Raw genomic sequence first — 21,066 nt, forward strand, 5'->3', positions numbered from 1 at the left:
GAGGGGTCTCGGCGGGGGGGTGCATGCTGAGAATGGGCCTGTGGCACCTACTTCTAGGAGGCTTCAGGAGGCATTGGAATGGAGGCCAGAGTGGAAGTGGACAAGGCAAGCAGGAGCAAAGCAGGGGTGAAGCAGGTTTAAGAGCCCAAGGGCTTCAGCTCTCCCCCCTCTGCTGGGGTGCCCAGCTGCTTCCTGGAATGCCTCCAGCTTTCCTGGGAAGGCCCTTCACCCCCACCCCACCTCCTCTCTGGCTCCCATGCAGCAGGAACTCTCCTTGAAGAAGGGACATGGTGCAGAGGAAACAAAGGAGTCTCTGTACCACTTCCCCCCATCCCCCAGGATGGTTATGTCAAGGTGACCTCAATCTGTTCCCCCCAGGGTGCGGGCATCAGAAGGCCTCTCAGCTAACCTGGTCTCCAAGGACAAGGCAGAGAGGGGACCTGGGATAATTCCCTTCCTTCATAGGCTCGAACCCACCTCCACACAAAGTCCAGGTCACTGCCTCTCTCCAACAGAGTAAGAGCGAGGGCTGGGGTGAGGCTGGGGGTGCCAAGCTCTGCACCACAGAACAGTTCTGGGCTAGCCCACCCACTCTGTGGGTGTCTACTGGGGATGGGAGAAGAGTGGTTGTACTGGGACCCTGCCCACAGGGCCAGGCAACTTGGATCCTGGGGCCAGCTGCATGCTGACTGGTCAGACAGCTTTGGACAGATCTCTTTGCCAGATTAATCAAAGGGGACGATTCTGGCCCTGCCTACCTCCAAGGTTGTTGGAAGAGTACCACAGTTGAGTTGAAGAGTACAACCATTTGTGCATGAATGTGCCACAATTCAGTTCAAGGTATATGTACAACGTGCTAGCTACAGACTAGGTTGGGGAATATTATTATTCCTAACGAAAATATTTGGCGAAAGTATTCAGGTAAGATTTTTTAATCCTTCCTCCCTCCCCACCTAATGGGGATTAGGGGCAGTTAGGGGCAAGGTGGCCAGCCTGTGACCCCAGCTCTGTCCAGGCCCTAGGCAGTTTCTGATTTTCCTAACCCCTATCCCCTACACCTCAGTTTTCTCCTCTATAGCCTGGGCCCCTGAAACCACCCAGGTGCTTTGTGGTGGAAAACAGCAGAGACAAAACCAGGATACTGCAAGCAAAATGAAACCCCAAATTTGACATTTCTGGGTAGTTGTGTTATCCAGAGCTCCAGCCACAGTTAACTCTGGCTCCAACTCAAGTCTGACACCCTTCCCTCCTCCATCCTCTTGGATGACCTCTGCCCAAAGCTCCTCTCCTACCCCAATGAATCTCAAGGTGAAAACAGAGGCCCAAAGAAATGGAGAGAAACCCAGGCAGAATCAAACAGAAGGCCAGACAGAGACCTAGGGAGAGAGAGAAAGAATCAGAGCAAAGGGGGGAAATATGCAATGAAGGACACTGGGATTCATTAGAGACAGAAAGACCAAGTGGGGAGAGAACCAGAGGTCAGGCACTGGACACAAGGCATGGGGTAGGGGTAAGGGGAGCATGTGAGCACTCTGACAGCACTGGGGCACACCCTTTTGGGCCAACCCCTAATCCCTTCCCTTTTGTTCGCTGGCACCTCAATGCCAGTTTTTTAGGATCCAGGACTAAACCAAGCCAAGCCCAACCCAGCCAGATGTTTGGTGGGTGGGGCTGCCAGCTGGGGCAGCAGCCCATGCAGGCCCTGGGGGAGGCAGCTGCCTGTAGAAACAGAGCCCCCACCCTCTTGAGCCAGCACCCCACTCCACCTTCTCCTGTGTGCCTGGAGTAGGGGTGGGTACATGGCAAGGGGGCCTCCTCTGCCCTCTAGACCCAACTCAGAGGACTTGAGAACCCACAGAATTGGCTTCTATGACTGGTTTACCCACCTGCCTGAATTGTCTGGGCTGGAGGGCACAGGTGCTGCTGAGTCGGGCCCACCCACTGTGTGGCAATGGGTTTGGATCTGCCGCTGCCACCAACTAGCTGTGTGACACTGGCCAAGTCACTTCCCCTCCCCGGCCTCTGTTTCCCCATTTGTAAAATCATTTTTATGGTCACTTTCAACTCTGACACATGGCTCTCACTCCAAGTGACTCCCTCCCTGTGTGTCTGACCTCCTGATGCCAAATCCATTGCACCGGGGGCAGGGAGAAGTGGAGCACAGGGGCTGTGGTTCCTCCTCCTGAGGACTCTCCTGTGGAACATCTGCAGAACAAGTTTTCCCCAATCCTCCACGCACCCCCTCACAGTTTTCAATTCCTTTCCTTGTGACCTTGCCAACCAAGAGACTGTGACCACACATGGAAGGGGGGTGGGGCGGGACCCAGACATTCCAGCTTCTGCAGTTTTTCTCTGAAGTAAAGAGTGGAAGTGGGGGAGGTAGTAATGGGATCAGGGAGACGCAAGACAGCAGAGGGGAACAGGGAATTGGGGGGAAAGGGCAGATCCAAGAAGCAATTAGGGAGGGTGGCAGATGAGAGAGTGTCCCCCAGGACATGTAGTCTTGGGCCAGCTGGGCCATGAGTGGGCAGCGAGGCTGGCCCCTCCCTTGGTGCTGCCAGTACCAGCTGCCAGGCAAAGGGGAGGCCCCCAGGAGAGGGAAGCTGGGCAAAGGGGATGGAAGGCTTCCAATCCGGCCTTACCCAACCCAGTGGGCCCTGGAGGGGGGGCGCTCAAGAAGGGCAGCTGCGACCGAGCCTCTCCTGGAGGGTGCTGGATGCTGAAGCAAGGCCAGGGAGAGGCTGCGAGGGCTGTGGGTGGGGTCCAACAACTCCTCCCCGGATCGTTCTGAAGGTAGGCGCAGCGTCAGGTGTGGCTGGGCGGGGGTAAATGGAGGGCTGCAACAATTCGTGGTTCGTACTAGCTCTGTCCTGTGCCCACGGTGTGGTCCTGGGCAAGCCCCTTCTGCTCCCTGGACTTCAATTTCTTATCTGCAGAACTGCGGGAGGGGGTGAAACATCTGTCAAGATTCTTTCCTGTTCCCGCTACAGCGGCTGAGTCGACGGTGGTGGGAGTAGTGGAAGGAGGGGAGGTGGGGTAGTAGCGGTGAGCTCGGCTTTTCTGGAATCCCCAGTCCTTCCCCTCGTGATGGCTTTGTCTCTGAGGTCATAAAACTTTGCCTCCAGTACAGGCGTATACACACACTACACACACTTTTTACATCTAGACTCAAAAGGTGACAAACGCTAGAGCCGGGAGGCACCTCCAGTTAGGCCAACGCTTGCCTCCTCCGTTTTCACAGATAAGAGAAATTGAGGCTCTGGTTTGGGATTTCCAGAGCCTGGGGTTTCCCGGTCCCCCCACCTTCCCCCGCCCCCACGGCTACTGCTGCGCCTCTCGCCCGCGACCGTCCCGGGACGCCCGGGGGCCCTCGCCGTCGGGGCAGCCCCCGCGCCCGGCGCCGCCCCGCCTCGCCGCCCCGAACGCGGACCGCGGCCGCCGCTGCGCACTCGCGGAGGAACGAGCGACCGAGGGCGGAGGCAGGGAAGGGTGTTGGCGAGAGCTCGAGCGCTGTGTATGGTCTATCGCAGGCAGCTGACCTTTGAGGAGGAAATCGCTGCTCTCTGCTCCTTCCTGTAGTAACAGCCGCCGCCGCCGCTACAGCCCGGAGACCGCGCCGGGTGCGAGCGCCGCGAGCGGAGAGCCGGCCCCGCCGCCTGACGGCTCGGCCCTGACCAGGTGGGTGGCCTGGCGGCGCGTCCCCGGCGGCGCGTGCGGAGAGGGGGCGCTCGACTCCTGGCCCGAGATTCCGGGGCCCGACGGGCGGGGGACAGGGGAACGGTCCCCGGGATCCAGAGGGAGTTTCGGCGCAGCGCGCACTTCGGGCGTGGATGGTGGAAGGGGGTCCTCGCCCACAGTGGGGATGGGGCGCTGTAGAGCTGGACGGGAGAGTCTCGGGCACAGCTAGGGGGCACAGCCGAGGGGCGGAGCGTCAGTCCCCCCAATCGTCTGTCTTTACCAACCCCAGCCACGTGCCCGCGGGGACCGAGCCGTCGAGTGGGAACCGTGGCTGGTGCGGCCCTAACTTTGGGCCAGAATACCCGGCTTTTCTAGAAATTGGAACTCAAGGTTCGAGGCGGCGTGGGGTGGTGGGATTCTTGCAGCCCTTCCCCGAGGGCCCGTGGGCCTCTGCTGCAGAGTTTCTCTTTCAGTTTCTCGCTGTCTCCCCACCCCCTCCCCGGGGAAGCCCCAGTGGGGCGAGGGGAGAGGAAGAGGGGGAGGCACCTGACTTTCGAGAGCCCCTCCCCAAGCCTCAGCGGGTTCCTTGTTTGGAGGGGAAAGCCTCGCCTCCCCCACTCATCATCTTTCTTCCCGCACAGGAAAGCCCGTCTGTGGAAGGGGAGGGGCGCTCTTCCGAGGTGCAGGGACATGGCGGGCTGGATTCAGGCCCAGCAACTGCAGGGAGATGCGCTGCGCCAGATGCAGGTGCTGTATGGCCAGCACTTCCCCATTGAGGTCCGGCATTACTTGGCACAGTGGATCGAGAGCCAACCGTGGTAGGTGCCCCTTGCTCTCTACCTCCCTCTCCCAGAGGCTACCAGCCAGGATCCTTGGCCCAGAGGCCTACTCTTTGTGGTTTGGTGTGCATCTGATCCTGCCTGTCCATCTCTGTGCGGAAGGGGTGGTGTACTTGGGAAAGGGGAACAGGGAAACAGGGGCCTGGGAGGGGAGAGGGGATGTTTCTAGACTCTAAAGCCTGTGGGACTGCCAGGAATAAGTCTTGTGGTCCTGGAGCACCTTTAGTCACAAGCCTGGGATTTCCATGTCCTTGTTGATGCCCCATCTCCTTGCCCAAGAAGGTGACCTACTAAACTGCTTTCCCCTGCCCTGCCCCAAGGGATGCCATTGATCTGGACAATCCCCAGGACCGAGCCCAGGCCACCCAGCTCCTGGAGGGCCTGGTACAGGAGCTGCAGAAGAAGGCAGAGCACCAAGTTGGGGAAGATGGGTTTTTACTGAAGATCAAGCTGGGGCACTATGCCACGCAGCTCCAGGTGGGTGTGAACTCTGGGCCATGTCACGGAGGCAGCCTCCACCTTCTCTTTCTAGCACCAGAACCCTTGGGTTTTTTCCTGGCCTGGCCACTGACTCACCATGTGGTGGCCCTGAACTTATCGGCAACTTTTCTCTTCTTGTTTCCCCCACCCCCACATTCTAAATCAGACCCTTCAGGTTCCTTGAGCATATTGCAAAGCAAGGAGTGGTGAGGGGGCATGTTTGTCCCCAAGAGAAGGGGGATGTGTGAAACAACATTATGGACAGATCAAGGAACTTAAGTGACAACAGAAAGGATGGAGGTAGCCTGAGTCAGGAGTCCCCTGTTGAAGGATGGAAGATGGCACATTCTATAAATAAGGGGATGAGGCAACCAGGCATCCCTCTTGGGGCTCTTTTAAATGAGGGAAAGTTGCTGAACTGGGGTGAGAGAGGAGCAGAGTTGCCCTAGAGGCAAAGGCTGGATTAAAGGGCTTTGAATGAAGGTTTTAATGTAAGTTGGAGCTTCTCCTTCACCTGGTGGGGTGAATATGGGGAAAGAGGGAATTTTTGTGGAAGCAGGAAAGGGGCTTGGGTGGTAAGCGTCGTTAAGTATTTATTGGAACTCAGTTTATTTCCGAGAGAGCCCTTCTTAAATAGCAGCAGCAGGGTGCCAGGGAAATAAAAAGCCTATCCCAGAAGAGGAAGGAAACAGGAAAACCTGAGGGTGGGGAACAGACAAAGCCAGGGGCAGGAGAATGATGGAAAAGACCTTGACCTCAGATGCCCTGAGTCTCAACCTTGAGTCAGCCACTCGCTTACTTGTTTGCGTCTGGATAAGTACTCACCCTCCTGGAGCATCAGGTTTCTCCTCTGTGAAAAGAGGATAATAATTTCAGCTAATGTCATAGAGATGGTAGATTGGAAATGCTTTGTAAATTGTGAGTTTCTAGTTCACTGCAAGCCAAATATGAGGATCTGGGAGGGGAAGTTGAGTCAAGGAGAGACTAGAGTTAGCTGGTGATAGTTCATGTGGCTTCCCTGGGAAGGCTGAGGCAGGAGCTGGAACAGAGGAAAGGGTGGGCATGGCTGGAGCAGAGGGTGGTCATTGGTGGCTGCTGTTGCGTTCTTTCAGAACACATATGACCGCTGCCCCATGGAGTTGGTCCGCTGCATCCGGCACATTCTGTACAATGAACAGAGGCTGGTCCGAGAAGCCAACAATGTGAGTATCCCATGGGTGTAGGGAGAGGAGTTGGGAAGTCCTTCCACATGTGTGTGTTCCCCACCATATCCCAACACCTAGTATGGTCCTTGTGTGTGTTCCCCACCATATCCCAACACCTAGTGTAGTCCTTGTGTGTGTTCCCCACCATATCCCAACACCTAGTGTAGTCCTTGTGTGTGTTCCCTACCATATCCCAACACTTAGTGTGGTCCTTGGACTTGGGTCAACGAATCAATGTGGAATGAGGGATCATCATCATTAGTAGGAAAACTCAGATGATGCCTGGGACATGTTAAGTTTTAGTCTCTCCCGAAGGGAATTAGATGGACCCTGTTTGGGATACCTCTGGTGGAGGCCAGATCTGAAATAGAAATTTCTCCAGTGCTTTATGAAAGTGCCCTAGTTTGCTGGGTTATCTGTTTCTCCTCCTCCTTTCTCTCCTCCACCCCACTTCTGGCAAATGATCATCCTTCTGGTCCAGATGACCCTTCATTCTTACTCTAGATTTGAGGCTGCCTGCTCTAGTATTGGGGGGTCCCTGAGGCTGGAGTTTACTCCCATCCTCACTGCCCAGCTCAGTGCTGCTTATTACCTCCACCCAATCTGTCTCCAGGGTAGTTCTCCAGTTGGGAGCCTTGCTGACGCCATGTCCCAGAAGCACCTTCAGATCAACCAGACATTTGAGGAGCTGCGACTGGTCACACAGGACACAGAGAATGAGCTGAAGAAGCTGCAGCAGACTCAAGAGTACTTCATCATCCAGTATCAGGAGAGCCTGAGGATCCAAGGTGAGGCTGGTGCAGCGTGAGTGTCAAGGGTGGGCTTGAGGAACAGACTGTCTGCTCCTCCAGGGCAGGGGCTGGGTATGTCTCCGTCTCCCCAGTCCCTTGCCCAGAGCCTGGTAGGAGTGTCTCCAGTGATCAGGCCCCTGCTGTGGGCCATGCTCTGTGCTCAGCTCTGTGTATGCATTATCCAAGTCGACCCTCACAATAAGCCTATGAAGTAGATAGTTATATTATCTCTGTTTTGCAGATGGTAAAACTGAAGTTCAAACAGAGCCAGTAACTTGCCCTAGGTTGCTTGTAAGTTGCAGAGCTGGATCTCAAAAGTAGACATGTGTCATAAAATCCCTGCACTTTGCTAACCAATAGTCTCTCCTTAGTTGTGGGTATTCAGTGAATATATGAATGAATGAAAGAATGAATGGCTGTAGGAACAGGGACAAAGTAGTCCCCAACCAGAGGGAAGACTTGGGTTGGAAGTTCCTTGGTTGAACCAGCCTGGGGAAAGGTGGAACTCTAGGAGTACCCCTTCTTAAGCCCCACAGATGGAAAATGGGGCTGGGAGGAGAGGGAGACAGTAGAAAATTCTCTTATCTCCTGAATCTGTAGCTTGCCAATGGCTGCCATGATAAGGGAGTGGGGAGAGAAAACTGGACTTTTTGGAAGGAATTTGAGGAGTGTTGAGACATAGCCCATCTTCCTTAATCTCATGGGGTCATTCCATACTGACCCCAGAGATATACTACCCCATCCTAGTGAGGACAGGAAATAGCAAGGTGCTTTTTCCTTTGCTCTTCTTTTTTTAGCTTTTTAAAGTGGAACTTTAGGTCATTAATTTTAGACTTTTCTTATTTTTGAATATGTATATTCAAAAGAATAAATTTCCCTCTAAGCACTGCTTTAGCTGCAGCCCATGAATTTTGATATATTATATATTTGTTATCATTCAGTTTGAAATTATTTTCTGATCTCTCTTGTGATTGATTCTTTTACCCATATGCTATTTAGAAGTGTGCTGTTAATTTCCAAATATTTGTTTTTTCTACATTTTGTGTTGTTATTGATTTCAATATTGTCTTGTTAGTGAATTCCATTGTGGTCAGAGAACATACTCTGTATGATTTTAATCCTTTTAAATTTAGGGACTTGTTTTATAGCCCAAAATATGCTCTATCTTGGTGAACATATCATGTACACTTGAGAAGAATGTATATTCTACAGTTATTTCATTTAAAAATAATAGTAAACTCAATAATATTAACATAAAAGTACAGTTTAAAAAAAAAGACCATATTTTCCAAAACAAAATTTAGTGAGTAGAGTGACATTGCTTTATAATTTTGCAAATACAGTCTGTTGTAATATCACATATTGTTTACCCTCTGGAAAACTCTACCTTTTTAAGAGATTAAAACTGAAAAAAAGGAAATATATTATGCAGTTATAAAAATAGTTTTGGATTTGCAAATCCCTGATAAAGGTCTCAGATGCCATCCAGAGATCCCCAGTCCACATTTGGAAAACCACTGGTCATCTATGTCTTTTATCAATTTTTAGTCTACTTGTTCTACCAGTTGCTGAAAGAGAAGTGTCAAGGTTTCTTTATGATTGGGGAATTGTCTCTTTCTCCAATTAATATGTCACTGATGTATTTTGAAGCTTCATTATTACCTGCGTATGTGGTTATGCTGATAATGTCTTTCTGATAGATTGACACCTTAATTATTATGAAATTTCTCTCTCTCTGGTGATACTCTTTGCCTTGAAGTCTACTTTATCAGATACTGATATAATTATTCCACTCTTCTTATACATACACTTCGCATAATATGTTTTCTTCCATGCTTTTTAAATTTTAAATATGTCTCTTGCTGGCAGCATATAGTTGAGTCTTGCCTTGTATCTGTTAACATTTAATCTAATTATTATTATTTTGAGATTTACTATTTTACTATTTATTTTCTGTTTAGTTTCTTCTCTTTTTTTGTCTCTCTGTTCTTCTTTTCCTGCCTTTTTTGGAGGATAGAATTACTTAAATATTTTTTAGAAATTCATTTTAATTTAACAGTTGAAGCTCTTTTCCTAGCCTTGTCCTATTAGTGTTTCTACACACTGAGGCCTTGCACGTATGTTACCTGAATCACAGTTCATGTTGAGTAAATGTGGCTGGGATGATTCTAGCATGTCTTCTATCTGATTTCTTCCCAGTCTGATCCAAGGGAAAGTCTGGCTCCTTTCTAAAGTGGGAACAGGAGATTTCAGTTCGTTATTTCTACTAAGCCCTTGTCTGATTAGTAATATTTATGATCCTGTACTGAGGTTTCTGTTTCCTGTGGATGGGTTTGGGGTTGAATTCTGCTTTGGGTTTGTACCCATCATGTATAATCAGTTTATCACATTTATCAGAGGCACAGCTATTGATCCATTTGTGCAAGGAAAGGCTCAGCACCTTCCAGCAGGGCAGAGCAGTTGCCTCATGTCTCCCCAGACTCCATTCCAGAAGCTTCTCCCATTTGCCAGGAGAGACCCAAGTGGGTCACTGACACAGTGAGGCCCACATGAAAGATCACCACACCTGCCCCGTCCTGACTATCCTGAAGGTTCTATGTCTGGATCATACTCTTCCTGCTCAGTGCCACTTTTCTAAGCTCCCTCTAGTTCTTTGGGCTTTTCCTGGCTGTCTAGAGTGGCTTTTGTCTGTCCCAGCTTGTGCGTTACATGGGCAGGGGCTAGGATGGAGTGACGTGGTCCTCAGAGGCAACCTGGAGCTCCACCGAGATGTGCGGATCTCTCATCTCCTTGACTCAGCCCAAGTTATTGGAAGGGACTAATAGTCCCAGCATTTAGGATGGTGGTCATCTCATGGAGGGACGGGCAGGCTTGTACCAGGAGTGGGAGTACAATGGTTTTCACAGTGGAAATGGCTGACTTCTTAGGCTGGGCTGTTGATACATAACTGTTCTTGCGTTGTTCTTTCTACCTTCCATATGTCTTAAGTATTTAACAGTAGATTGAGAAAAGCACTAAGGCTTCACTTAATCCTTCTCCCTGCCATTAATGAGAATTCCTCTCAGCTAGTGTGGAGAGAAACCTCCCTCCACCCACCTTTTCTGACCATCATTGCTATAAGAGAACCTTCTGGGTTTGTGAACCCAGTGGACACTGGGCTCTCTCTCTCTTGCTTGCTCACTCTGTCTTGCTCTCTCTTTCTCGCTGGGGGTTGACTGGCAGAGCTCACTGTGACCCAGCCTGGACACACATGCGAGGTACCTTCCAGCACCTGGGGAAGCTCATTCTTCCCTGGGGAGAAACTGCTGTGCCGCGAGATGGGACGAAGCCCAGGCCTTCGCGGGAGGATGTGCTGTGCGAGGGGTGGGCCCGTCCTGTGACTGGCAGCCAGTCAGGGCTGACTCGCACATAGCACCTACTGTGTGCCGGGTGGTTCCTTGAGCATTTCCACATCATCACTTATTTAATGTCAGGTGCCATTATTCTCCCCAGTTTACAGGTGGGGAAGCTGAGGCATGAGAAAGCAAAGTGATTTGCCCACCTTGGCCCAGCCAGTCAACGGCGAGGGCACCCTTCCAAGCCAGGCAGTCTGGCTCCAGGGCTGACCCCGTGTGGGGAGGGCCGGGCAGGCAGCTGAGTGGGGTGGGGTGGGGAGGGCGGGCCACGGACTCCGAGGCCCACGTCGCAGGAATCCTTAGCACACTCCCGGGTGTCCGTCTCCCACTCAGTCCCCAGAGGGGAAGCTCAGAGCAAGGACACATGGGGTGGAGCCCAGAGGCTGCCTTCTGAGGGGCCCAATCGTCCCGGGCCCCCTTAGCACTGATGGGATTACTGTCCCGTTGAGGGTGTTTTTTCCCAAACAGGTGAGTGTGGGTCCCTGGGCTTCCTGCTGGAAGCTGGGAGAACATGGTTGTGGGTGTCCTGTCCCCTCCTCCAGCTCAGTTTGCCCAGCTGGCCCAGCTGAGCCCCCAGGAGCGTCTGAGCCGGGAGACGGCCCTCCAGCAGAAGCAGGTGTCCCTGGAGGCCTGGCTGCAGCGTGAGGCCCAGACGCTGCAGCGGTACCGTGTGGTGAGTGGGTCCTGCGTCCCTCTCCTCTCAGATGTGGCGGTCCACATCCCGAGCTCCCTGGGGGACCAGAGGCCTTGGGTAGAGCCAGGAAGAGGGCAGGGGTCAGGAGAGCAGAAGGCCAGAACTCTCCTTCCTGTGGGGGGCATGTGGGGCAGAGCAGTCAGGAGGGGAAAGGCCTGTGGATGAGGCTGGCCCCATCCCCTCCATTGCTAGGGGAGGCCCTGCAGGGTTGCTGTCTAGGAGCCCAGAAGGGCCTGCTTTTGCCACCTGCCTTCAGGAGCTGGCCGAGAAGCACCAGAAGACCCTGCAGCTGCTGCGGAAGCAGCAGACCATCATTCTGGATGACGAACTGATTCAGTGGAAGCGGCGGCAACAGCTGGCAGGGAATGGAGGGCCCCCGGAAGGCAGCCTGGACGTGCTACAGTCCTGGTAATGGGCGTGGGGGAGGCAGCAGCGAGGAGGGAGGTGGGGGGAGGCCAGGGCTCCGGGTTGTGGTGCCAGCCATTTATTCTACCATTTGCAAGTGCAGCGTGCTTCCTCGGGATTGTGGGTCATGGTGGCACAGACTTTGCTCCCTCCTGCTGTGCCACCTCTCTCAGAAAGGCTGTCACTGTCTTGGGAGTGTGCAGAGTGACCCTGGAGCTGCTTGGGCTCACATTAGCATCCCAGCACTTCTGCATTTCTTTGTATTCTGTGAGGTAGGGCAGCTCTGCTCTGCACCAAGGCACAGGTGTGGTGGCTCAAGTGCAAAGCCTTCCTTGGCGAGGCCTTGCTGGGCAAGGGTGGGCCTGTGTCTTGGGGGGTCTCCCCAGGCTGGGGGGCTCTCAGCCTCTTGTTAGTTGGGGTGGGGTGTGTGAAGCCATTGTCCTTCCCTTGGCCTTGGGGCTCCTGTGCAGGTGTGAGAAGTTGGCGGAGATCATCTGGCAGAACCGGCAGCAGATCCGCAGGGCCGAGCACCTGTGCCAGCAGCTGCCTATCCCTGGCCCAGTGGAGGAGATGCTGGCTGAGGTCAACGCCACCATCACAGACATCATCTCAGCCCTGGTGACCAGGTGATTGCTGCCTCTGGGCCATGCCCAGAGGGCAGGGTCAGCCCCCGTGGTGGTTGGCATGCGGGAGGCAGCGGTGCTTTCCCGGATGAGGAGCTCACACGCCACTCCTGATCTCTCTCTGCCAGACGCCACCATCCTTCTGTCTCTGGCTGCTATGGCTGCTTGGCGCTGCCCTTGCCCCATGTCTTTTGTGGCATTTCACAGGCTGCCTTGACCCCTTCAGCACCTGCCAGCTGCTGAGAAGTTCCTTTCCGTTGCCCGCATGCCTCTGCCTTCCCCTCGATTCCCAGCAGCCTCCCTGGGAACAGACGCTGCCCCACGTGCTGTTCCTTCTCCCCCTGAGCCCCTGTGCCAGATGGGCTCCTGGGTGCAGAGAGCTGGAGCCTTCCCCTGAGCCAGCATCTCGCTGTCTTCTGGTCCTGTGCCCCTGCAGCACTTTCATCATCGAGAAGCAGCCCCCTCAGGTCCTGAAGACCCAGACCAAGTTCGCGGCCACCGTGCGCCTGCTGGTGGGCGGGAAGCTGAATGTGCACATGAACCCACCCCAGGTGAAGGCCACGATCATCAGTGAGCAGCAGGCCAAGTCTCTGCTGAAGAACGAGAACACCCGCAAGTAATTGTGCTACTCCCTCCCCAAGTTCAGGTCTTGGCCCTTTTGTCTCCTAGTGCTCTCTGTGCCCTGGAAGACAATGTGCTCCTCGCCCATAGCCCCCTCACCCCAGTGCCTGCCTGTGCCCAGCACATAGTAGGTCAACAGCATTGTGCTTCTGCAGTGCTCCAGTTTCGGTGCTAAGCTTTGTTAATACAGTTTGATCCAGATACTACTTGGCTGTGTTCTTACCTAACTCACTGCCTGGCAGGGATTGCAGCTGACATTGGGCAAGTGTTGGCTTGGGAGTAGGGAGAAGTGTAGGGCACTGTGAAGTGATGGAGGTGGGGTGGTGAAGGCTGCGGGACCACAAGCAGGTAGCTGATGGAAGGACATAGGGATGGAAGACTTTTGCAGGCAGAGAGAATTGCATGAGCCTGATCTTGACGGTGCCCAGAAAGGCATGTGTGGATAGAGGACCCAGGGGCAGGGCAGGCCACCCACAGAGTGTGCAATGACTGGATGATTGAGTGAGTGAGTGATGCAGGAGACTTGATTCCCCTCCTTTGTCATCCAATTAAAAATGTTTATTGAGTGTCTACCATGTGATCTGGGGATAGAATGATGACGTCAAATGAGGTTCATGCTCTTTTAGAGATTACATTTTAGCTGGGGAGATGGACAACAATACATTTTTTAAAATAAGGCAGTTGCACAAAGTGACAGACTGTGGGAAGAAAGTTAGAACAGGGTGATGTTGTAGCATCTGGATGTACGGTGGGTTCAGCAACACTAGACAGGGAAGCCTGAATGAGGGCAAGGGCAAGATTGTTTGGGGGAACTGGAAGAGCACATGCAAAAGTCCTGAGACAAGAACCAACTTGGGCACATTCAGCAGACAGAAGAGGCCAGCATGGCTTGCATGTTCTGAGTGAGGTACCTAGTGTAGTTGGGGAGGTGGGCAGGGGCTAGATCATCACAACCTTATAGGCCATGGTCATGGGTTTTATTTTAAGTTCACTAGAAGCTACTGGAATCTCCCAAATCTCCTGCATCAATCTCGATTCCCAGTGGATTTTTAACTTAGATGGGAGAGACCCAGACGTCACCCTTGAAGATCTGGCCTTGGGCACTCTCAGGTTGATGGAGAAGACAGTAAACCCAAATGACACCAAGGATTACTCTTAGGGAGTGGGGGCTGCTGGTGGGGCTTTCTGGAGCGAAGACCCCAGACCAAGTTCCAGATGGGACCCTGCTCCCACCCTGGGCCTGTGTGGAGCTGGGTCCCCTCTCCTCGGCAGCGATTCCAGTGGAGAGATCCTGAACAACTGCTGCGTCATGGAGTATCACCAAGCCACTGGCACCCTCAGCGCCCACTTCAGGAACATGGTGAGGGCAGGGCCTGGCCCACTGGAGGGAGGGTCTGCCCAGAGCTGAGTCCTTGTAACCAGCCGCTGTCTCCCTGTCCTCCTCTGACCTCCCACCCGACAGTCACTAAAGAGGATCAAGCGTGCTGACCGGCGGGGTGCAGAGTCCGTGACGGAGGAGAAATTCACAGTCCTGTTTGAGTCTCAGTTCAGTGTTGGCAGCAACGAGCTTGTGTTCCAGGTGAAGGTGAGGCCCGTCTGGAGGAGGCCACGTGGCTGGTTTAGGAAAGGCAGAGAGTTCTGAGACCTCACAGGGGACTCGGACCAGTTACCCGTGATGCCAGTGAGAAATCTCTTGCAGCTCTGCTGGTCCCTGGTTGCTAGGTTAAAAGCTGGCACCGGTTCTCAATACTTGGACAGCAAGCCAGGAAGAAATACATTGTGCTTTTTTGTTCCTTTTGCTTTGGGATTTGGGGGAGGGGAGGGGCATGGAGGGCTGGCAGTCAGGGTTGCGGGTGAAGTAGGAGGATTGGGTCTTGCCTTGAGCAGAGGACAAGATGGCGGCCACGCCCCTCATCTGTTGTGACTCCGGCTCTCACAGACCCTGTCCCTTCCTGTGGTTGTCATTGTTCACGGCAGCCAGGACCACAATGCCACTGCCACCGTGTTGTGGGACAATGCATTTGCTGAGCCTGTGAGTTCCCATGGGACCCCCACCTCGGCCCCCCTTAGTCCCCAGGACTCTCCTCAGGGTCAGCCCCAACCCCTTGGTCCCCTGCTGAGTGGTCCTTCCCCATCCCAGGACCAGAGCAGAGCCGAGGGGAGGTGAGAAGGGCAGCCGATGGTGAGCTCCCCTGTCCTCAGGGATGTCCTCAGACCTAGGGGTCTCTTGGGTCTGTCAGCCTGGTCTTTGGTCCCTGGGCTCTGTTCTTCAGCTTGCGCTTTGGATCCCTGATCTCTGTCCTCCGTCCCCTGGACTGGGTCTCCGTCCCTGCATGCCCACTCTTCTTGCTGTGTCCCCCTGTGTTTCTGTACTCCTGTGTGTGTCTCCTTTTCTAGCTCTTTCTCAATCCCTCTCGCTTGGTATCTGTGCCTCTGCTTTTTACTGTGTGCTTGTGTAAATGTTTCCAACTCCCTCTATCTGCCTTTTTTCCTTTCTTCTCTCCCCCAGGGCAGGGTGCCATTTGCCGTGCCTGACAAGGTGCTGTGGCCGCAGCTGTGTGATGCGCTCAACATGAAATTCAAGGCAGAAGTGCAGAGCAGCCGGGGCCTGACCAAGGAGAACCTCGTGTTCCTGGCGCAGAAGCTGTTCAACAGCAGCAGCAGCCACCTCGAGGACTACAGCAGCATGTCCGTGTCCTGGTCCCAGTTCAACAGGGTGAGGAGCACGTGACGCCAGCTGCCTGCTGGGACCATCAGTTACCCACCCCCACCCCCACCTCACAGATGGGTGATTGCCCAGGGCTGACCGCCCATCCTCCACCCCCTGACAGTTGGGAGGGACAGGGGCTTCTACCCCCCAAAATGCAGCAGGGGAGCTCAAGGAATTCCGCTTAGCTGTGGGAACCGGGGCAGGGCAATGGAAAGAACACAGAGCTGGGAGTCAGGGTTCCAGGCTTGGGTCCTAGATCTGTGAACCAGTTTGCCAGGCCCCTTCCCTGCTCTGTGCCTCAGTTTCCCCATCTTTAAAATGAGGTAGGGGAATGGGCAGGAATGACTTTGGAGGTCCCGTCTAGCACCAACAAATCTTTGCACCTCCTACCCTACCCTGTAGGGTTGTCTTGGGCCACTGCGTTTTAGAGGCATGAGGCAAGTCTCCTCACCAGGGTCTGGGATATGGGTTGGAGGCTGTGTTGCTTCATGGCCTGCTGGAGTGTGGGGCAAGCAGGGGTGAGGAGTTGGGGGCAGATAGGGGTGAGGACAAGAGGACATGGGTTGGCATCTGGGACAATGGGGGCACAAGCCCTGACTTGGGGTTTCCTGGGGGGCTCTCAGGAGAACTTGCCGGGCTGGAACTATACCTTCTGGCAGTGGTTCGACGGGGTAATGGAAGTGCTCAAGAAGCATCACAAGCCCCATTGGAATGACGGGTGAGGAGTGGGGGGCCCGGGGGTTAGGAGGCTGGCCATGGGCTGCAGGACCCAGGGTGGTTGGTGGCCCAGCAGTGACTCTGCATGCTCTGTCACCCAGGGCCATCCTAGGTTTTGTGAATAAGCAACAGGCCCATGACCTGCTCATCAACAAGCCCGATGGGACCTTCTTGTTGCGCTTTAGCGACTCCGAAATTGGGGGCATCACCATTGCCTGGAAATTTGACTCTCGTGAGTACCTTTTTTACACACACTCTGGTCCCAGTTGCTGTGCCTTCCATTTCCTTTCTCTCCACTCTCCATCAGGCCTGCATCCTTAGAAGTTAGCTGCCAGGGAAGCTGGGAACTGAGCTCAGAGTGAGAGTGTTGCTCAGAAATGCATTCCTTTTCTATCATTTTCCATTTTGGAGAACCTAAAATCACTGGGCCCCTGGCTCCCCAGCTTCTGGGTGAGTCCTTCAGCAGTTTCATGCGGTGCCTTCTCTGCCGTGACCCAGCCTTGCTGGTAGCTAGTTTGGTGAGTAGAATGTCTCTGCAGCTGCTTCCTTGCCCTCTGCTGAGGAGCACAGGGGTGGAGTCGTGGTGCAGGCTGGTGAAAGCCTGAGTGTCTCTGCAAGCCTGCCTTAAAGTCCCCCCTCTCTGATCTTCCTCCATATGGTGGTGGGTTGTGGGAATGAGATTATCTTCTGCACAGCTGATCGTAACCTATGGAACCTGAAGCCTTTCACCACGCGGGATTTCTCCATCCGGTCCCTGGCCGACCGGCTGGGGGACCTGAACTATCTCATCTATGTGTTTCCTGACCGCCCAAAGGATGAGGTCTTCTCCAAATACTACACTCCTGTCCTCGGTGCGTCCTGATGCCCTGGGCTGCCCTCCGGCCCTTCCCCAGCCCAGAGACAGAGTCCTTGGGGCTGGGCAGTGGGAGGTCCCCCTGAGATGCCATTTCCCCTGTGGGTTTTGGTCCAGGGAATGGTGGAAAGCATGGGGAGAGGATCTCAGAGCTCACAATTTGGGAGCAGGAGAGAGAGAGCACCGGGACCTGGCTTTTTCCTCTGCAAAGTGGAAAGCCGAGCAGGTTCTCACCCCTGCCCCCTTGGAGGAAGAGCAGCTGGACTGGAGGGAGGTGCTGGGACCATTCAGACCCCCAGAGAGTGCACTGCTCCCACTCCAGTCACCTGCTCTCACCTCTGCCCGCCCTCAAGTGGAGCCCAGAAAGCAATAGGACAGGATTTTCCTCTTCCACCTGCCCTAAATCCATGGTTGGATTTGCTTCTTGTTGATTTTGTTTCCTTGGTGGTGTGGGGGCAGGGAGAGGATGGTAGATGGCCAGAAAAGGAACCAGGAGAAGGGCTGGGGTTGAAGCCAAGGGTTTTGTGACCCTTGGGCTGGGTCCTTCAGCAGGTGTTTATTGGGAGTCCTTGGGAATCTCTTCCCTGCCAAGGCCCCAGGGTGATGTGGGGAGGAGGCAGACTGCTTGGGGGGCAGGGGTGGGGGGTCTTCCACCCCACCTGGTTCTCATCATCAAATTCATTCTCACCACCGTTCTCCCCTTGGCAGCTAAAGCAGTTGACGGATACGTGAAGCCACAGATCAAGCAGGTGGTCCCTGAGTAAGTGTTGAGGGCTGGGTCTGGGTCCCCTGCTACCTCTTTCCTCCTCTCCTGGTTCTCCTACCCCCCCCCCCCACTGCTGCCCCTCCTGTTCACGTGCCTCACATTCCCCCAGAAACTTGGCTCAGCTCTGGGGAAGGCGGTGGGCTTGGTCATGATGTGGTGCGGGACCCTCCAGAGACAAGAGGGGCACACTGTCCCCCTACATCCCGAAAAAGTCATAAAGATGACCCTCTGAACCGGCTCCCTGGCAGCTGAGGCCCTGTCCTGCTCTCTCTACAGGTTTGTGAACGCGTCAGCAGACTCTGCGGGGGGCAGTGCAGCCTACATGGACCAGGCCCCATCCCCAGCTGTGTGCCCCCAGGCCCATTATAACATGTACCCACAGAAGTAGGTGGTGTTCTCGTGGGGTCTGCAGGGGAGGAGCTGGGGACTTGGCCTTGGGCTGGACTCCTAGACGGCCAGTGGTCAAAGGAATGCAGAGTCACAGGAATGCAGAGCTCTGGTGGTCTGAGGCCACCCAGCCTAGGCCCGGGCTCTTGCTCGTTCCTGGGCTAGGGGGAGAGATTCAGCCCACAGGACGCACAGAGCGTGGCTTTTGGAGCCGGACGTAGCAGGAACCGGGTCCTAGCCCTGGTACTGGGAAAAGAATGGAAACTCTCAGTTTCCTCATCTTTAAAAGGCGGAGGCAAGAATACCTGGCCGAAGGGATTGCGATGAGGATTAAATGAGGCAGGGCAAGCAAAGCATTTGCGCGGGTGTGGCCTTCCTAAGGTTGGATACCTGGTAGCTATTAATGGGGTGCTGTTTTTCAGAGTAGGGTGGGAGTGGTTTCTCAGTGGCTCCTTTCTCTTCTGAGTGGGGGTGGACTGGGCTGCACTCAGTCCAGGAGGCAGCGCACTGCTTGGAACAGCCATGGGTAGGGGAGTCACAGGGCCTGGCCTTTCAACCCTGACCCCCGACCTACCAACCAGGCGGCCCTGAGCAAGTGCCCTAACATGGCGGAGCCTCAGTTTCCTCTTCTGTAAAATGAGGAACTAGCTACCTCACAGGAGGCTGTGAGGATTAGAGAAATGGGATTGAAAGGCCCAGCCCATTGTAGGTGCCCAGGGAGTGGGCCTCTGCTTTTGTGGAAGAACATGGAAGGTGGCCAGAGCTCGTGGGCCCAACCACCTTTCTTCACAGATGAGGACAAGGAGAGGGGGAGTGAATTCCCTAAGATCACCCAGGGAGGGAGCGAGAGATGAGATTAGAACTGGAGTGTCTCCCAGGGAGTAGTGGCTCACCCCTTTTGGGGTGAAGGCTCTAGCCAGAACTAGTTCTGTGCCCACGAGACGCTGGTTTTAGTGGGGAGAGCAGCCCAGGGACTTGAGGCCTCTGACATCCCCTCTCTCGTTCCCAGCCCTGACCCTGTCCTCGACCAGGATGGGGACTTCGACCTGGATGAGACCATGGATGTCGCGAGGCACGTGGAGGAGCTCTTACGCCGACCGATGGACAATCTTGACCCCCGCCTCTCCCCACCTGCTGGCCTCTTTACCTCAGCCCGGGGCTCGCTCTCATGAACATTTGAACCCCATGTTTCTTGTTGGAAACGATATTCAACGTGAAGGGTTAATAGGAGTCGGGATTTTAGTATTTCTGTGCATACAGATGCCTTTGTAGGTGGCGTGTTACACGTGCGTGTGCGTGTGTGTGTGAGTTCGTGCACAAGGCAAGCCTGCCTCTCCTTTGCAGTCGTGGGTATGTGGCTGCAGCTGTGGCAACCTCTTTCTTAAGATGAAGGCTTGCTGAGAGTCCACGGGATCCGTCTCTATCGAGGAAGAGATTGAGCTTCTGTTGTTGCAGGTGCTCGATGCGGGCACCTTTATCTGCTCAGCAGCTGTTTGGAGGAAGTTATCCAAGAAGGGGAAGGCAGCAACTTTAAGCTGAAGTTTTACTTATGAGTAAGAAGCTTTGCCCTCCCAAGCGTGTGTGTGTGTGTGCATGTACTTATGCATATGTGCATCTGTTCTCACGAGTTGGTCTGTTGATCCTTTCCCTCAAGAGGGAGGCCGGGGTTTGTTTTTTTTTTGTTGTTGTTGTTTTTGTTTTTTTTTAGAAATATTTTATACCCTATCTAATGAATATGGACCCCAGACTTTTTGTGAACTCTATGAGAGTTTGTCTGGGCCATGGCTGTGCGGTTTACACTGTAGAGCTGGGATGATTTGAGTCATGGCCGTCAGAGCTGCTCTGAGTATGTGGTTTCTTGGCCTTGAGCTGGGGTGTGGTGGTTGGAGGGTGGGGGGCTTGGGTCTTGAGCCTTTGAGGCCTTTGCCCACATTTCCTGCTCTCTTTCCATCTAGGTCCCCTCCCCTCCATCCAGCCCCTGCTTTCTTGCCCTGCCTCTGTTTGCAACCTTGCTTCCAGGAGAGGTGGGTGAGAGGGGGAAGGACTGGTCTAGGACATGGTGAACAGGGCTTGGGGCTTGCAGAGTTGACCCCCACCCTGGGAAGCCAGAGTCAAGCAGCAAAACAGCCACTTGCCATGTGCCTGTGGAATCTGGAGTAAGGGGTAAAAGCTGATCTCGGTGGATTCTCCTGGGAGGTGGCACCTGGAAGAGGCCTCGCCGTGGTTGAGGCCCATGGTCTGAGTCGGTCTTGCTCCCAGCCCCCCCACACACCTTCCTCAGAGGCTCTATGACAAGCAGCCAGGGTGCTGAGTGTGGGAAAACGGGGGTCCCGGGTTTAAGCATCGCTGAAGGAAGGTGGGAACCAAAAGAGGGATGCTTTGGAACTTTGTACATCGACCACACATTTGCGTAAAACTCAAACTGATTTTTGAATAAAATATTTTTTTTCATAAATTTGCCAATATGGTTTGGGGAGCTGGTGGTGGTGTCCCTAGAAGTGGTGGGAGTCACTGGAGCTGGAGTGGTTTGGTTCTTTCCTTGCTGGTGTTGTAATTTTTCACCTGAGGCTACTACTCTCCCCCTCTCCTGTGGTTTTAAGGGGGCTGAGCACTCTGTGTGTCTTGGAAGGCTAAAAAAGAACTAGGTCAGGGGCATACATTTGAATGCAGGGGACTCCAGGTCTTGGGAAAAGGTGAGGTAGAAATTACGGTGGGGGGTGGCACATGGGAGGTGGGAAGGAGTGGGGTCCGGGCCTCCTCTCCTCGGCTGCAACTACAGGGAATCTGGAAGCTGGCAGCTGAGGGCCACAGGGTGGTGAGGGCTGCGGCAGCTGTCCCGTCCTCCCCTTGCCTCTTCCCAGAGACCAGCAGGGGGCACCATCCCGCTGCCACTGTGTTTTCA

The 21,066-nt window shown here is 54.2% G+C and overlaps 1 protein-coding gene and 1 pseudogene across 2 annotated transcripts; one reads left to right on the top strand and one right to left on the bottom strand.

Moving 5' to 3' along the window:
* LOC119513192 overlaps positions 1 to 3,820 on the bottom strand; it is a 16,934-nt pseudogene extending 13,114 nt beyond the window's left edge.
* On the top strand, positions 2,688 to 20,619 carry LOC119513188 (signal transducer and activator of transcription 5A). Of its 2 annotated transcripts, XM_037808170.1 has the most exons (21): positions 2,688 to 2,793; positions 3,531 to 3,678; positions 3,968 to 4,068; positions 4,320 to 4,496; positions 4,838 to 4,994; positions 6,110 to 6,199; positions 6,816 to 6,990; positions 10,931 to 11,061; positions 11,339 to 11,490; positions 11,958 to 12,113; positions 12,547 to 12,726; positions 14,004 to 14,091; positions 14,194 to 14,316; positions 14,671 to 14,763; positions 15,241 to 15,447; positions 16,065 to 16,159; positions 16,260 to 16,390; positions 16,854 to 17,009; positions 17,720 to 17,771; positions 18,054 to 18,161; positions 19,174 to 20,619. In XM_037808170.1, exons 4-21 carry the CDS (start codon positions 4,369 to 4,371, stop codon positions 19,334 to 19,336), a joined length of 2,385 nt encoding a protein of 794 aa, XP_037664098.1. In that variant the 5' UTR covers positions 2,688 to 2,793; positions 3,531 to 3,678; positions 3,968 to 4,068; positions 4,320 to 4,368; the 3' UTR covers positions 19,337 to 20,619. The 2 variants fall into 2 exon arrangements, with proteins under 2 accessions (XP_037664098.1, XP_037664099.1); XM_037808171.1 differs by lacking the exon at positions 3,968 to 4,068.
* The last annotated feature ends 447 nt before the right edge of the window (positions 20,620 to 21,066 follow it).

This window comes from Choloepus didactylus, chromosome 18 (genome assembly GCF_015220235.1).
Source record: "Choloepus didactylus isolate mChoDid1 chromosome 18, mChoDid1.pri, whole genome shotgun sequence".
Taxonomy (NCBI): domain Eukaryota; kingdom Metazoa; phylum Chordata; class Mammalia; order Pilosa; family Megalonychidae; genus Choloepus; species Choloepus didactylus.

Excerpts from the sequence above, each read along its gene's own strand:
- LOC119513188 (XM_037808170.1), top strand. The coding sequence starts at position 4,369 with ATGGCGGGCTGGATTCAGGCCCAGCAACTGCAGGGAGATGCGCTGCGC. Across the intron at positions 11,491-11,957 it reads CTGGACGTGCTACAGTCCTG|GTGTGAGAAGTTGGCGGAGA; the intron begins GTAATGGGCGTG and ends GCTCCTGTGCAG. Across the intron at positions 17,010-17,719 it reads ATACTACACTCCTGTCCTCG|CTAAAGCAGTTGACGGATAC; the intron begins GTGCGTCCTGAT and ends TCCCCTTGGCAG.